At 37.8% G+C, this 17,351-nt stretch overlaps 2 protein-coding genes across 2 annotated transcripts; one reads left to right on the top strand and one right to left on the bottom strand.

Moving 5' to 3' along the window:
• Window positions 1-291: 291 nt before the first annotated feature.
• On the bottom strand, window positions 292-6,469 carry mmachc (metabolism of cobalamin associated C). The gene is made up of 5 exons (XM_030132331.1): window positions 6,355-6,469; window positions 5,862-6,059; window positions 3,397-3,549; window positions 3,124-3,300; window positions 292-990 (listed from the first exon to the last, which is right to left on the bottom strand). The coding sequence occupies exons 1-5, from the start codon at window positions 6,442-6,444 to the stop codon at window positions 808-810; spliced, it is 801 nt and encodes a 266-aa protein (XP_029988191.1). The 5' UTR covers window positions 6,445-6,469; the 3' UTR covers window positions 292-807.
• Window positions 6,470-6,704: 235 nt separating this feature from the next.
• Window positions 6,705-17,268, top strand: LOC115418031 (uncharacterized). The gene is made up of 12 exons (XM_030132325.1): window positions 6,705-6,747; window positions 7,394-7,466; window positions 8,296-8,338; window positions 8,495-8,655; window positions 8,745-8,826; window positions 11,680-11,845; window positions 12,007-12,080; window positions 12,217-12,293; window positions 12,378-12,478; window positions 12,562-12,650; window positions 12,726-12,878; window positions 14,431-17,268. The coding sequence occupies exons 2-12, from the start codon at window positions 7,401-7,403 to the stop codon at window positions 14,619-14,621; spliced, it is 1,203 nt and encodes a 400-aa protein (XP_029988185.1). The 5' UTR covers window positions 6,705-6,747; window positions 7,394-7,400; the 3' UTR covers window positions 14,622-17,268.
• Window positions 17,269-17,351: the final 83 nt, after the last annotated feature.

Below are 17,351 nucleotides of genomic sequence, written 5' to 3'. Positions count from 1 at the left end.
GCGGAGGTTATGTTTTCATCGGGGTTTGTCTGTTTTTTTGTCTGTTAGCAAGATAACTCAAAAAGTTATGGACGGATTTTCATGAAATTTTCAGGAAATGTTGATACTGGCACAAGGAACAAATGATAAAATTTTGGTGGTGATCGGGGGGGCTGATCTGCCTGATGGAGGTCTGCGCTCTCAGAGTGCTTTTCTAGTTTTTTAAGAATGTTTTTGTATGAGCTATTGTGACCAAGTAATTTCCCTTGTGGATCAATAAAGTTTGTCTAAGTTTAAGTCTAAGATACTGATATTTTTGTCTCTTTAAGGGGGTCTGGGACTTCATCGGGGGGTACAGACCCCTGTAGTACCTCTCATAATTCAAATTATGATTTGGACCAGTAGACAGTGGACTGTATGTTAATTAATCATCCTTATATCCAAATTCCAAGTTCAGCAACAGTAGCTTGTATTCTGAAACACATTTTACTCAACAAACAGGATACATTCATGTAACAATTAAAAGGTTTACAGTAGCAGGACTAACCTCAAAATGCATGCATTCATTTGAGTATGTGTCCATCAGACGACAGTAAAAGGAGCCTGTACTCAATAAGGTGAACATAGTGTGTGTAGTGTGAAAACAGGAGACCTTGAATAGAAGATTATAATGGTGATCTGTATAAAATATATCTCACTATGATATTTCAGTCTTAAATAAACATCATGATCTGTCAGTTCAGCTGTTTGGTTAGTGTTGATCCGTTTGTCTGACGGACACAGGAGTAGTGTGTTCAGATACGACAGCTTCTGATCCCACTGGTTCTGTCAGCCATGTCCATTCCACTGGGTCTGAGTGTCACAGGTCTGGTCTGACTGAACGCCGTCCCTCAGTAGGAGGCCCCACGTGTTGAGGAGATCAAAGCGCTGAGCAGGAGGAGTGGAAAAATAGTCCTTCTGTTTCTGAGAGTAGATCTGGACTGGATTGACAATGTCCCTGTAGGCCCAGTTCTAAACACAAAAGAGATAAAATAAAATAAAATAAAATAAAATAAAATAAAAAACACTGTTAAAAACAAATCTGAAACTTTGCATACTGTAAGGCTGTTGAATTATTACTGATACATTATCTTTTGCCTTAAGCATATATTCATATTTATTAACCATTTGTAGGACAGAAATATTATATTATATTATATTATATTATATTATATTATATTAGATTAGATTAGATTATATTAGATTACAGTCAGAATCAATATATTTGCCATTTGCAGAAAAACTGCATTGGAAATGAGTTGCAAGAGCTCAGCATAAAAATACAAGACAGTAACAAAGTAAAAGGTAAAAAAAACACTGAAAAATTACATAAATTAGAGTTATAAAAGACAGGTGCCCCCATAGATCAACTGACTTGGACAAAGTGCATGAATATATATAAATACTTATAAATAAATAAATAAATACACATAAAAATAAAACATACATTGTTAAGTATGTGATTAGACTAGATTAGATTACTTCAGATTAGATTAGATGAGATAGAATTTTCTTAATCATTTGGGCTGAACCCTCAGGAAATTAAGGTTCCAGAAGCAGCACAAATCTTACCAAGATAATTTTCACTTGTTCCATTGGCAGATTTTTTGCTTAATTCAAGATTTTTCTTTTGCTTAACTCAAGCAAATATTCTCGTGAAGAAAAGACTGGCAAGACTCCAAGGTGTGTTCTTTCTCCTCTTTCTTATAAAATAGTGTGTGAATCAAGTGTGCATTTATCACACTCTTATGTCTACAGTGTTACTACAATATCTTCATATATAACTTTCAATTTTACTCAATTGTATATATGATATTTAGAAGAATTTTTCTGTAAAAATTTCACATGGTGTTATGGTTATGTTGATTTTAGGCCTGAAAACAGCAAAAATGTCAACTCTACCTGTCAACTGTGTTACCCTGTAAAGGTAACTCAATTATATATTGACCAAGTCCCCACTTCATCATCAGGTGTAATAGCATGAAGACCCCCCCCCACACACACACATACACACACACACGCACACACACACTCCAAGCAACCACCACCCCCAGTCTAATGGACAGTGCAATACTCACCCTACCTCAGTGCAATAATCACACCCATGCACCTTGTTTTTAATCTTACCTTGTATATATCCTATACTGCCTGTATATGTCCTTATGTGTTGTACATATTTCTCATCTGTAGTATAGAGTTAGCCTTTGTATATTTTTGGAGTATTTAGGTAGCATATGTATATTTAATATATTATCTTGTAGCTTTTGTACATTGCCTACATTTTTCAGCATTTTGCATGATATTATTTATATAGTCTTTTTGTACTAAGTATTTTTGCTGCTAAACAGAACAGAGCTGCTGAATGGCTTTTCATTGTTCCTGTAACAATGACAATAAAGGTCTATTCTGTTCTAATCAGGCTCTGTGCTAGCTGCTTCTATGCTCACATTTTTGCATATTGTCAGTAGACCACATGCAAAAACAGGCAACTTTTGACATGATTTTCCACATTGCAACCTCAGTAATTTGCACTGCCTAAGTAAATCTGGCCCCACATCAGGAACTCAAACATATTTCTTGGTGACAGAAAGGAATTTAAACTAAAACTATCCCTAAATTGCATTAAATTAACCGATAATCCTATTTTAAAAACTTCAGTCAAGATTTGTGATCAGCTTTAGAAAATTCAACAACCACTGGATGTTTGCCACAACAGTGGCTTCCTCTTTTCTAGAGGATATTGAGGTGAAATGCTTTGGAAATTAAGATAAGTAAATATAATACTTATTGAGCTCACGTTGAGGTGCTTGTTATTTGTATAGACATTTTGGAGTGTCTTCTTTATTTAATGAGAAGCAGTGCAGAGTCACGCCTTATTTTTTTGTTAAAAAAAGACTACATAAAATGTGTTACCAACACAAACAGAGTGAACAGAAAACTGTAAACCACTCAAAGGGGGGCCTATTGCACAGCAAAGCCACCTACACAGGGGTGGTCTCTGATGTAAAGGCCATTTGTCTGAAGGTGTTTGATGTGAGAGAATATGGCATCCCCTGATTTCTCTTTGTCGTGAGTGTTATCAGTAAAGGTGTTTAGGTCCTGTACCTGCCAGTGGAAGTTGAAAGCCTCCAGCAGACGTATCCTGGCCTCCCTCGAAGGCACACAGTCAGGAGGATCAGGCTGTTCCAGTTCAGAGCCCACTGTCACACCTTCAAACACCAGCAGAGCTCTGATGGCAAACCAGCCCCCGAACCTGGGATGCACACATACTCCAAACATCTTCTGTTGGCAAAAAGAGAGAGATGGATGAAACTTAAGGAACCACAACAGCAGCTCAAAACAGCAAATTTTCTGCCACTATGAAAAAAATTATTTTACTTTTTCAGCCCAGGGTTGATCTGTGACGTCCGACTGCTGGTAGTAGAAAGCTGCTCCAGAAACATGGGCTGCAGTTTGTGCTAAAAACTTTGGCTTCCTGTTGGGCAGCAGCTCGTAGTCATATTTAACATCAACCTTATGACCTGAGAAACACTGCAGAGAGAGTCAGATGAATATGACAATAATAGTTGTGTCCATTTTCCTGTGTGAGATGATCCTACTAGGGTTTGTGCACATTTTCACAAATACATTTCCATACCTTTGCCATTCATTTGAGGTGAACTTTCATGATTACACATCCTATGAAACATCTTTGTGTACATGAAAAATAAGAATAGAAGTTCACGTCAAAATCAGTCAGTTTGAGCAGGCCTTAGGTGCTCTGACCACTTTTTTCCTTTTTATTGTTATTTGAGTCTATTAATTCATGTGGGCATAATTCTGGACTAATAGGCTGCTATTATATCCTCCTGAGACCTGGCAATGCATTTTTGTCCTCTGTGGTGGACAAGAGTTTCACGGCTTTATTTATTTAGAAAAAAAAAATGCTGTCCACTGCAAAGGACATTCCATAAAAATAATAATAATAATAATAATAATAAATCTATCTGAAAAAATGGTTGCATCATGTTGTTTCCAATCAAGACCATTATTTAATGCAGAAAAAACAAACAAAAAAAACCTTTTCCTTTCCTGGGTCTCAGTAGGATATACCATTTAGATTTTTTTTTTTCTTTTTTAAAGAATAACAAAATAAACCTGTTCATCAATTACATCAACCCACAATCACAATTTTCTTAATAATAGATAGACCTATTCTGGAAAAAAAGAAAAGAAAATACTTCCAGAACATAGCCATTAATTCAGGTTAATGTATTTTTTCTCTCCAGAGTGGAAGAGACACCTCTGGTAGAATTCTTTTGTTTCATCCGCTTAGGTGCTGTGCCTCCATCTTGAGGATAACTGTGTACCGTATGTCTTATCTAACGACAAGCTGTGTGGTCTGATATATCTACTTACGTAAAGCTGATATACCAGTGAGATGTTCATGAAATAAAATACTTCAAACCTTGAGAACCCAATGTGTAGAACTTTTTAATATAAATGACTGTGAGACAGCAGTGTTTACAAAATAAATAACAATAGTGTAGTCTTGGTTTTGATGCCCCTGACAAGGTTAGTTTCTTAATATACAAGAAGGAAGTCCAAAAACACACATGGGCCTGATCAAGCGGTAACATGTGGAAACATTTTGTGTTCAACAGTCTCTGTCATGTAAGCAGAGTAACTTATATCCATGTATTATACATACTGAAGTAGGTATTTAGAAGGACTTTAACATTATGTATAACAAAATTTGGGGAGCTGAAATTTTTCGGTGAAAAATGTCAAATTACTGCTCGGTAAGACGTGGACTTGAAACGGACATTAATTTTTTAAGCTTTACGCAACCATTCAAAACATGCGGTTCTCGACAGAAATTGATATCAAGTGGGACAAAACCTTTTAGATATTATGTTCAACTGCTGAAAATAAATTTTGCAGTAAAATATTGAAAAGGCTCTGTTTTAATGACATGAGAATGTGGTAACGCATGGACAGGTTGCCATGGTAACATGTGAACAACTCTTTACCATTGCATGCATCACCCAAAATGTTGACTTATTTCTTAAAACAACGAGCCATACATAATCACAATGATTTATTTAATGTATTTAATACTAACACAGTGTTATTTTCAACTTGTGGTGGTCCATACTGATATATTACAAATAAAGAGTAATTTCTCAGTAACAGTTCATAGATAGTCTTTTTAAATGTGACCAGTGTATGAATTCACAAACTTCATCATTCAGAATTTAATTTCTCAAAGTAATAGACAGTCTGATGCATGTCTTTTTGTTAATTTAATGCAGCTTAGTAGAAGGTTCGGAACTTCTGTGCTGTGTAAGTGGTATTTTAAAAAGGATAAAATAAAATCTATAAAATAGAGATCTTTAGCTAAAAAATGAGCCCACTTCATAAATAATGTGTGCAAATTTACTTTTTCATGTTGATGTTCACTTTTGCTTGATCACACCCACATATAAACACTTGCAAGAATATATGAAGTACATTTCCATGAAATTTCCCAAACTCTCTGTGATTATTTATTTCTCTATTTTCTATTTATTATTATATATTTATGTCTTTTTTGTTGCCCATATGCATCCTGATGATGATCTTAAGTTTTTTATTTTATTTTATCAAGTATCAATGCATTTTACTTTGTTTGCATTAATTCCTGACACATCTGTAGGACTGAACCATGTGAAGTAGAGCAGGAATTCATTGTAATAAGACTGCCTTGCTGATTTTTTCCCCCATCAGCTCATGTTAATAACATTCAATATATCATTTGAGAACATTAACCATCCAGCCATTTTTTTTTTTTTTTTTTGCTTATCTCTATCTCCCACCCTCACCTGTGAGACAGCAGAGGACACACAGTGTTTGACACACTGGTCTATGGGATCAGACAGTCTCTGGCAGCCTCTCTCCTTCATGAAGGGCAGGAAGGCTTGTTCAAACATGGAAGGAGTGCTGAGAACCACCACAGCCAGTGTGTCCTCTGGGTAAGACAGGTGTAGGGAGGGAGGCAGTACATGGTTATACCACCCGACCTGTGATCATGGACAACAAGAAAGGTTTGAGGACCCAGAGGAGACGTTCACCATTCAGTGTATAGAGGGTGAAACAGCATTGTGGCATGTGGAAAACTTAGTATCACACATACAAAATATTCATGAATGAAATGAATCAGTTTTCTGTCTTAGACGCTTCATATTTCCGTTTTTCTCAGTCAGTTCTCAGTTGTCACCATAAGGTCACCGTCTACATTAAACTACGTTGTGGACACTTTGTAATCTAAGTTACCGAAGCTAGCCGCACATTTCTAAGAAACTGGACCCACAGTACCTTTAATGGATAAACTTCAAAACCCAATTTTGATAGACAATCTTCCAGCTGTTTGGTTACACTTGCCGCATTGCCAGCGGAGGCCGCCATTGTTACATGTCAACACAGCGTTGCATTATGGGATATGTTGTTTTTCAAGCACACCTAAGCAACAGTGGACGATACGCTGTCGCTTTTTCTACATTCTCTCAACCAAACAAATGGTTGCAATAGAATATAAAAAATGGTCCATTGCAGAGAAATACTACTAGTCTTTCACTGTCTTTGTGAATCAAAAACACAAGAGAATAATAATTTACTACAACACCCAGACGACATGAAAAAGACGACGTCATACGTAATGACGTCGCTGTTATGCGCTCCTGGATTTAAAAGTGGATCGCAACGTTTTCTGTGAGTAGCTCGGTTAGCCTGCTGATGTAGTGTTTTATTTGTTTATTTTTACGGCTGTATCCACTTGAGCTTCTTCATTATCTTTTAAGTGATCAGCCAATATGCTTATTTCTAAAGACTGTGACATTCATTGGAGGTCGATATTTTTTCACCAAACAAAACTACAGTAACCTTACACACGATTTAAGCTAAAAGGTAAAAGTCAGTCCACTGCTAACTAACATTAGCTCAGCAGGCCAACAGCGCCATATCCAAGGTCTCTAGTTTATTTTATCATGTTTAGTTTATTGTTGCCAGTCCTCGTCGGCAGTATCTACCTTGCTGCGTGTCATTGGGCAGATTAAGGTCTCGCCTCTTCAGCTCAAATCTGTATCTGCTCCATTAGGTTGCAGAGACATTCCCAGGGGCCTGAGGGACTATTAAAAAATCCCATTTTTACATATCGTTATTCTTGGTGCCTCTGCTACATTAGGCTGAGCAGCAGCTGACCGTTGAGAAAATCTCCAGGCTTGCAGTAATACAATCTCCATCAAGGTGTCAGAGATCGTAACCAGGTGGTTACCTGCCTCAAAACGCGTCTAAAGTTACTGTATCACTATACTACAGAGTTAGTACCAACTACTCAACATGACCCTTTCCATTTTAGTTCAGTCATGAACTGGGACAGTCAGCTGAGCTCCATCCTCTCAGTGGCGGATGGCAGCGTTGCAAAGATGAGGGTAAGTTAATGCAAATGGACCTGCTTTAATTATACCAATAACACATTTAATTTTATTTTTTTCAACAGAGAAAAATAAAAACATATAAGGCAGGTGAAATAAACATAAGAACAGACTGAGTAAAGCCGTTAAAATGACCAGGTCAACAGTATAAATGAAAACACACAGTACTGTGTTAAAGTCTTCAGCCACCTTTAGATTCATTGCTTTTTGTAGGTTTGAAATGAGCATACATATTTATACATATTTAGATCTCGTTCTCTTTTCTCCAGATCCAACAAGAAAATACAAAGCTTGTACTTGGAGACAAGAGGGGATTTAAATGAATTTAGAGAGTTGGTGTGTCTGAGTTCAGACAGGGATTACTCTGTAGCATGGAGGCTTCAGTAGCAAATGTTTGTCACAAGCATTAATCTGACAGTAACCAGCAGGACACCATTTGCAGATCTAAGTATTTAAGAGGGCACTTAACCAGTCAGTTAATCAGAAATATATGTATGAGTGAATCAGGTTAAAGCATTGACAGTAAGCCTTTTTTTTTTTTTTTTTTAAATAAAGTTTAGTAGGCAAACCATGAATGATGGTGTTGTTGGTTTGTTGGTTTAGGTGCATAGGGTTGTATAAATAAATGCATTAAATAAATCATACATTGGCACTGACAGCATATATGAGAGATAAATCCCTTAAATCATCATGCAAGGACTAGTCTGTAGATGGCAGTAATGCCTAACAAAAAAACAACTTAATAGTCTAATTCTATTATCTGTGTAACGATTTGTGCTGGTTGGGAATACCCCTTTTAACTAACTGTGTTTTTTTACATCAACAGGAAAGACTGACCCCAATGGGGAAATTTTCTAAGGAAGGAGAAGGTGGGTGGACTACTTTCTTGGTATGACTGAAAGGGGGAATTACCTAATTAAGTGGGACCTCAAAAATTCAGATTTTACAGTTTAGTGCAAACAACTGCATGAACAACCAATTTGATTTTATTTTAGTCTTCCCGCCTTCTTCTCATTCCTGTTTAGATTTATTTCCAGTAAGGGAAAGAATTCATGAATCAGATTTGGACCCTCCTGCACTCCCTCCTCGAGCCACTCTTCCCCGACAGCCCTCTTCATCTGTTAGTCCTAATGTGCAGTGGACAGACCTGGCATCCATCCAGTCACAACTGCAAATACAGAGCCAGGTGTGATTATTTGTTTAACACTGAAATCAAATAGCCATCCTTTAAGTAATTACATTATTCAGGATTCGTTTTCCTTGTGTCTTTTATAGGCGATTGAGTCTCTTACCCAGAAACTCCATGACATGGAGAAAGAGAAACAGTCTCAACAGTGTCGTATCCAGACATTACAAGGTAAGCTTCTGCATCATGACAGCTAACTTCACTTTATTCTGTGTGGTGTTGTTCTCTCACAGATAACAAGCAACACCTGACTCATGTTTGTGAGAAGAAGGAACATCTTATCAGGTTTAACACTCCTTAATGTGATCACACCCAATTTAAAGTATAATTAAGCAGCATTCAAGTTGCCAAGTTGTTAAAGGTGTTAATGTATGAGATGTTACAACATGAGTTTTGGTGTCTGAGAAACAAAATGAGTTTCATTGTCAAATCCAGTACATGTTATTAATGAATTATTTACACTTTTTAAGTATCTGAGATGGAAAAAAAAGTTATTTGTGCATATTAGTCAATCATCTTTTTGAGCAATTCTGTTCTTGCCTGTACCTCACAAGGCTTCAAACCAAGTCAGAGCACATTATCCCACTTAGTGTTTCACTAAGGTGTAGAGTGAGAAATTTATGTCAGAGATCAGTCTTACAATCACACAAAGCTCAGCTTTGGAGTGAAGCTGTGTAAAAACTCCACACAGTAGTCCCTATATCTTACAAATGTTGTCTTTTGTCATCTACTTGGTAACGTGTGATTGGAAAAGAGTGGTTTTATTCCAACAGCATGTTGTGTGCACCAGTAGCTTAGCATTAGCTTTAACACACAAGACATAGCTGAAACGGCCACAATGACGAGCAGAAAAAGTCAGAGGAAGCTTGATAATTCCCTGGGAAAACTTAAATGCACCACCCACAAACCTGCTGAGACTAGATCAGTACTGGTCTGTGTTTGGATTTTACCCAGCCATTCTCATAAATATCATCATTGGTGTTAGGTGACACACAGAAGACTGCCTCCATATAAACACTTAAACATCCTTTTAAAACATAGGACAAGAGAATATTTCCCAGCAAAATGCCTATTGCTTTGCCAGTCCTTATTAATCAATCACTCTGAATACAGAAAACAACCATGTTCCAGCTTATTCAATCTAATCAGAAAATGAGTCCATATAAAAATAAATCTCCTCTTACACAAACAAGGGGTCTGCACTTTGTAGGTATTTCATGCTACTGCAATCGTAACAGCTTTTACCAAGCTACAGATAGATGATTATTTAAAATCAAGCCTGATGGTGTTTTACACGTAAGATAATGACACAGTGAGACATGTTGCTAATGAATTAAACACTGGTATCAGATCGGTCTTTGGGTTCACCCCAAACCTGGGAATCTCTATCAGAACTGAAAAAGATGGAGGCAGTACATCCTCATTCCCTGGTACATCTGTTGTTGAATTTAATGTTATACTTTGTAAAGAAATGCATTACAAGTAGTCTGTACCTTTTTACAGGCCTGTTATTGTAGTGCTTTAATCTCCTCAGGTCCAACATATACATGTGTCTCAATAAGGACAAATCATAGGTGTGTGGCTGTATGTAATTACAAAAATATTTATTTATATTACGTTTGCATACCCTTGTCTAATATAAAGCACTTGTATTCATATTGGTGTTGTGCTTTTATTTTTAGTTGGTATTAAATGCACTTTAGTCCATCTCTACCATGATAGCTGCATAATTTCACTTTTACATAAGTTTATCACAGGGGAGACAGAGGAGAGTGGGATCAGTAGAAGAATCCTCACTACATCAGGAAGAGGTTTTACAGGAAATGTGGTCTTAATTTTGTTAAGCTACTGCATTACATTAGTAAAACCTAAGTGCTATATTTTACTCCTTCCATGATGTACAAGGTGGGGAAGCAAAATTTACAGTGAACATTTAGTTGTTTTTTCTCAGCAGGCACTACGTCAGTTGTTTTGAAACCAAACATATATTGATGTCATAATCATACCTAACACTATTATCCATACCTTTTCAGAAACTTTTGCCCATATGAGTAATCAGGAAAGCAAACGTCAAAGAGTGTGTGATTTGCTGAATGCACTCGTCACACCAAAGGAGATTTCAAAAATAGTTGGAGTGTCCATAAAGACTGTTTATAATGTAAAGAAGAGAATGACTATGAGCAAAACTATTACAAGAAAGTCTGGAAGTGGAGGAAGCAACAAAAAACGTACCAAAGCTTTTATTAAAGTTCTCAAATCTAAAATCCTAAAGGATCCAACCAAATCCATGAGAAAAATGGCAATTGAACTTGAGGTAGACAACAAGACCATTAGAAATGCAGTAAAATATGATTTGAAGTTAAAATCTTACACAAGAACACCAAAACACTTGTTGACAACAGCAACAAATCCAACTTTAGCAATTTTGGGAATCATGTTTATGGCCGCCTTCTAGCCCAGATCTAAACCCTCTGGATTATGCTTTTTGGGGCGTTTTAGAACATGCTACCAATAGAACATCACACAGCAATGTCAACTTTCTTAAAGATACTATTAAAGAAGAATGGGAGAAGTTGTCACCCGAATATTTGAGGAACACTTGCGCAAGTTTCAGGAAGCGTGTGAAGGCAGTTATTGAGAAAGAAGGAGGACACGTAGAATAAAAACATTTTCTATTATTTAAATTTACTTGTGGCAAATAAATTCTCATGACTTTCAATAAACTAATTGGTCATACACTGTCTTTCAATCCCTGCCTCAAAATATTGTAAATTTTGCTTCCCCACCCTGTACTTGGATTGTATATTTGTACTTTACATCATAGAGACAAAAAATGCCTACTAATTTTAGGTAAATATGTATTGCAACTATATTTCACATTCATATATTGACTATATAGTTTTTACTCGTATCTGAAGTAAAACAGTCATCAAGATTTAAATTGAAGGTAATGATACTAATAAATTATTTAAGTGTTTCCAGAAAGCTGCTAACAGGAAAAATGTCTTCCTACTTCTTTTCCAGAAGAGGTTCAGAGGCTACGTGAGGAGTTAAGGGAGAGGGAGAGGGACGAATTGAGTCCAGCAGCGGAGCGAAGGATGGAGCAGTGGAGGAGAGAGGTGGGACGTGAGTTAAGTAGTCTGCGGGGACACATCACCAGAGCCACGTCGCTAGGCAACCTGGAGGAGAGGTGCATTAGGGGCGGAGCTTGGATGGGTGTAATTGCAATGTAAACTGGCGATAGACTGACATGAAAATGTTTTGAACTCAAAGAGCTCACTGTGTGCCATGTTGTAAGGCAGGTGTGAAAGAAAAGATGTGACAAGGTAGTTTTTCTTTTGTGTTTTTCAGTTTCAGTTCAAAGCTCCGTCGAGAGGAGCTGGAACACCTGCGGAGAGAGGTGGACTTACTGAAAACACAAATAAGTGAGTCACATACACACATCATACCCTTGCACTGGTTCTGCAGGACTGCACATGTCTTAAGCCCAGTGCTGGTGTTTAAATCATGGGCAAGCTCAGTCTCGTACTCAACATCAACTCTGTCTTTCCCCTTTGACAGGAAGACAGGAGGAGGATGTGTTCCTCCAGCAGGCAGAAGCGAGAGAGACCAGGAGACAGTATGAGCGTAACTGCAAGGTACATGCACGGTTGCATCTGCTTGCAAATTTGTGGTTTGTCTTCTTTCGTGTACTTAACCTTTCCATTGTGTGCTTTGATCAGACATTAGAGGAACTGACAGACAGCTACAGAACTCACAGCTCAGATCTGGCCAAGACAGTCTCTCAGTATTCTCTCACACAGCAAGAAGTCCGTCAGATCAGGTACATGTGTAAATGTTTGTCTGGGTCTTTGTATGAAATCTTTCTACAGATTACTTTATGTTGTAATTCATTTATTACAACAGAGCGACTGTGTCAGAGATAAAGGATGAAGTCAGGGGTCTTGTTCTTCGAGAACGTGAAACCACACCTTTATTGTCAGCGCACACATCAAGTAAGTCTTTCTAAAACAAGTACAAATAAAGTAGAAGAAAACAATCTGATAATGTTTTTGTGTTTTGTGATCCAGGGGCATCGCCGTTGCCACTCCCTCACAGCCATAGCAGAGGGCTCAGAGTTGAAGAGCCGCAGCCGGGCTCTGACTCAGAAGACTTTAGCCCAACTCCAAGTTTAGCTGAAATTAGTTCAGACGATCTCTCATGGCTGGATGACAAAGACCCTGGTGAGGATAAATATTTTCCAAAAGAACAAATAGGAATGTACATCTTCATTAATAAGACTAATAAAGTAAGCATCTCGATGTGTTGCATACGATCTGATGCATTAAAGGTATAATGAAGCAACTACCAATGTGATGTGGAACAATTATGCCCTACCGTGATGCAGAAGAAATCCATCATGAGATTCATCTCAGTACAATACTATGGAACAAAGAGGATTCAGAGCAATTCAGTGGTTTGTTACAGATCATTTGATTCTTTTAGTTCTTAAGCAGACAACAAATCCTAAGATAACAAAAAGTGAATTCATGAGTTTGTTTCTCTAATACTGCACATAGTATCTCATTTATTCTGGCTGTACGTGACCTCTTAAAATCAGGTGTATACTTCATCATAAACAGTCCTCTTTCCCTTCTGTTTATCCTCAATTACTCTTTTATAGGAAACTTTGTTTATACTAAGCTGAGAGACTTACCAAGACTTGAATGAGATATGCTAAACAGCATACAGAGGATGAATCCATCTACTAATAAATTAATGGTCACATTTCTAAATAGTGAAAGCATAGAGTGTCGACTAGTAAGCACATATAAAATAAACAGAATTGTAACATTTCAAAGGATGGATGATGGAAACAATGCAGTCTGAACAACAATCTCAGTTGTATCTGGTGCCCTTTCAATCACAGCTTGAGCTTTTATGCCAATACACCAAGTTCTCCTGCCAAATAAACATCATCTGCCACCTCTACATACATGTACAACATGGAGTACGTCAACATCACGTGTTTCTATCATATCGTTTTCACAAGCCTTCTGTCCACCTAAATATACCCTACTGCAGACATTCTCACAGTTGGCTCACCAGCAGAAAACGTTAACACACGACACCAGATGGGAACACAATTATGACGGTTTTAGCAAGATGGGACGTGTAGTGCCCCCACCCCTTTCCTCCCCCTCACATCTGTCTCAACCTTTGCTGTGATTCATCTCATTACTCACTTTACTACTCAACCCTTCAGAATACAGAATTAGTTCAGTATTGTATAAGTGGTTCCATGATGAAGGCAGCGAAGAAGTGCAAAGATATAAATGAGAACTGGGAAAGTTGGAAACGAAAGTGAGGGATACATTTTGGCAATATGTAGCAGCCAGTGAGAACTCTTCATTCTGCAGATAACGCAGCAAAGTTTTCTTTTCTCCACTGACAGTTTCCTGGAGGCCAAGTTGTTCCCTGGAAATTTGGTGTATTGTATTTGTGTGTGAGTGCATACACCACTTGCTTTAGAAACTTACTGTAACAGAAGGTTGATGTTCCCGGAGGAGATTACAATCGGTGCTCTTAATGTTTCCCAGAATGATTTGGGCTCATGAAAGCCAGGCTAATTTGACAATTGCATACACATACACTCACTCATATTGGCGCTCTGTTGTTATGGGAAAACATTTGAATGCCTTCCAATCTAATCCCACATGATAATACAACAAAGAGGTACTCAGTCAGTCACACATACAAATTAACTGGCCCTACTCTGCTTTTCACCTTCGCCAGCTCTTCATCAGAAGCCTCGAGTGCGTCTGAGTGTCCAATCCAGACGGAGCAACTTCGACGGCCTGGGAACTGACTTGGAGGAGGATGACGACGGTGACGAGTGTGATGATGGTGACGAGGGTGATGATGATCTCCTTGATGATGATGTGAACCCAGATTTAGGATCAGACCTAAGTCTTAATGACCTCTGACATCAAGACATAAAGACTGAACAGAAATAGATTCATATTGACTCCTTTAACACACTACCAGAGATGTATTAGAAGTCAGTTTAACCCAGTACAGTTTAGAATCACAGCTCTGTCGTGAAAGCCTTTTCAAAGAGACATGGTTAGGATAACACAAACAACCATATGGCCTATTTCCTCTGTGGTCCCCAGAGAAGGGGAAGGGAAAGAAGAGATGGTGACAGGAGGAACTGGTATGGCATTAGAGGAACATGCATATAACAACAAAGATAAAGATCAAACCGACCTATTTTGATGCTGTTACCTGAAAGACCTGCCTGCATCTGGATCAAGTGGAGATTGTCTTTCAGTTTAGCACAATCCTAGATGTTAACGTGCAACATTTAGGAGATTGACTCAGGACAGATTGTGTTGGCAAACCTTTAAACAAGTTAATCCCTTTATTAATTCATTGCTTGTTTAAATATTGCTTAAAATGTAGGTTTGTGTGACACAGCATGATATATCAAACCACTAAAAGAATCAGTGAATAGTTTATGCCTCTTCTGTTCATTAGTGTTTTTCCATCAGTCTGTTCAGAACTATGGGACAGTGTGGCTGTTACAGTCTGATTGTAACCGTAAAAGCCACAAATTCTCCTTAATCAGCTCTAACTGTCTCCACATGTACTGCTGATAGGATCCTGAGAACAAACTGAATAGACATAGTCATTAAAAGAACCACAATCCTTTGTGCGAGCTTTGCTTTCAGGCAGGAGGACATTTGTAGGGTTATTTTTCACTGTGAGCTCTGTTGCCATTGAAGTTTGGCCATGAAATTCTGAGAGTAAGTCACCATTCAAAGAATATAATGCTTTAATTGTTGCCACACCTTCTGCGTTTACAATGTGTACTGCTGATAAATAATGTTTGCCAGGGTTGTGTGCAGCGGCATTGTGAATGGCCTGTTAGACCTGGTTTTAAAAACAAGATTTTACAAAGGTGATTGTTCCTATAATCAAGAGGTTAATGGCATATAAACCACACTGCCCCAGTTTTGATTTATGGCCCAGTCTTTAACAACAAAGTTAAAGCACCAGTATGTAGTTCTTAGTGCTGTTCAAGTTGCAGATTACAACCAAATATCAACATAAAAACATGAAAGGACTTTATTAGTCTGTGTTTCTGTATTATGTCTTGTCCCATGGTCCCTTTGATAATGAAAGTCCTGGAACTTAACAAGCTTGTAAAACACTTTGGGAAAAGTCATGGGATCTGATACCCCTCAGCTTTAGGCTAGTTTCTTTGATAAAATGTTGTCCACAGACATTCAGAAAGATTTGATTTTAGATCACATTTAAGCGCAGATTACACATCCTGTAAAAGGAACGACAAGATGAAGTTCATTCTAAGCTACTGTAGAAACATGGTGGTGCACCACTGTGGTCTCATGTCACTGTGGTGGGTAACCTGCTGCTTCTGTTGATGTAAACAGATTATATAGTCATGAAAACATGATTATAAGTATTACATACCATCTTTGTAATTACACCCCCATAAATCTCACACAGTGAACATTTCAAACTAAAAATGTTTGATCTGATCTCTGAAATCCAGTTTTCAAGGGCTGATGTGTTGGTTGACAAAATGTTTGGGTATTAATTTCATCTTGACTCATCCAATGTGTGATGCATAGGAACACATCTAATCTCTACATGAAGCCCACATTCATTTAAAAGGAAAAGTTTGTATGTTTTCTTCTATATTTGTGTTTTTAATGATACAAGATGAGATCTGCAAAATTAAAATTCATATAGTGTTTTGTCAAGCTTTGGTCATATACTAAAAGCATTGATTACCTGAACCACTTAGCTTTAAAACTGGTGAAGATCATGAGGTTTCTAATGCTGCACTGGTGCACAGCAGAGTAATGGAACTTTAATGGGTTTTTATTTCTGGCATAATGGACTCTTGAGTCCACGAGAAATGTGATGAGAGATGGGTTTCACTTCCTGGCAATACAGATGAAGCTAAGAAGATTCAAAAGCCATTAACATTATCAAGGCCCTGACACTATCCACCTCCACTGCAGCGTCCATACACAGTATGGAACACACAGATCCAGACACTTTAGAGCCCCTTTATGTCTCCTGTCTGACATGAGTCACACTGTGCAAGGCTTGATGTCAAGCTGTTAAATATTTCAGCATCCAGACACCTCCCATCGAGGATCCCAGACCACAGTACAGGGGGAGCCGATAGGAAGGTCGTGTATTGAGTGGGGTGTGGATGTGGAAGCTGTACTGAATTTGACAGAAACTCTATGTAACACATTTGAAGGAACTATTGTCTGACTCGTCCATCGTCAGTAATAAAAGAACTTCTAGAAAGCTGTAAATGGCACATAGCACTACATAACAGTATTTACACAAATGTCTTCTTACATACTCTTCTTTGTGTAGCTGTTATTGTGGTTGTGGGAACATTTAACAAACAAATGCCTCATCTATTTATTTTCATTGCCAGATAATGGCTGATGAATCGGAGCTTTCTAGTGCAGTTTTATTGCATTTGCCAAGTATTGTGCAGTGGTGCTGCAGTAAAGCAGTGCACTGATTTAATTCATTTGTAATGTTTTTGTCTCCAACAATAAAAGTCTGTGTAAAAGTTGAGAGAATCTTTACTCTTTGTGGTCACTCCTCTGGATCTGGATCAGCCTGACTTACTATGAGGTCAAACAGCTCTAACAGCAAAA

The sequence above is a fragment of the Sphaeramia orbicularis genome, chromosome 4, assembly GCF_902148855.1.
Source record: "Sphaeramia orbicularis chromosome 4, fSphaOr1.1, whole genome shotgun sequence".
Classification (NCBI taxonomy): Eukaryota; Metazoa; Chordata; class Actinopteri; order Kurtiformes; family Apogonidae; genus Sphaeramia; species Sphaeramia orbicularis.
Note: the sequence above shows the minus strand (reverse complement) of the source record. Positions and strands in the feature narration are given on the sequence as shown.

Excerpts from the sequence above, each read along its gene's own strand:
- LOC115418031 (XM_030132325.1), top strand. The coding sequence starts at position 7,401 with ATGAACTGGGACAGTCAGCTGAGCTCCATCCTCTCAGTGGCGGATGGC. Across the intron at positions 8,827-11,679 it reads TCGTATCCAGACATTACAAG|AAGAGGTTCAGAGGCTACGT; the intron begins GTAAGCTTCTGC and ends CTTCTTTTCCAG. Across the intron at positions 12,651-12,725 it reads ATTGTCAGCGCACACATCAA|GGGCATCGCCGTTGCCACTC; the intron begins GTAAGTCTTTCT and ends TTTGTGATCCAG.
- mmachc (XM_030132331.1), bottom strand. The coding sequence starts at position 6,444 with ATGGCGGCCTCCGCTGGCAATGCGGCAAGTGTAACCAAACAGCTGGAA. Across the intron at positions 3,550-5,861 it reads TGTCCTCTGCTGTCTCACAG|TGTTTCTCAGGTCATAAGGT; the intron begins GTGAGGGTGGGA and ends CTCTCTCTGCAG. Across the intron at positions 991-3,123 it reads CTTTCAACTTCCACTGGCAG|AACTGGGCCTACAGGGACAT; the intron begins GTACAGGACCTA and ends TTTTGTGTTTAG.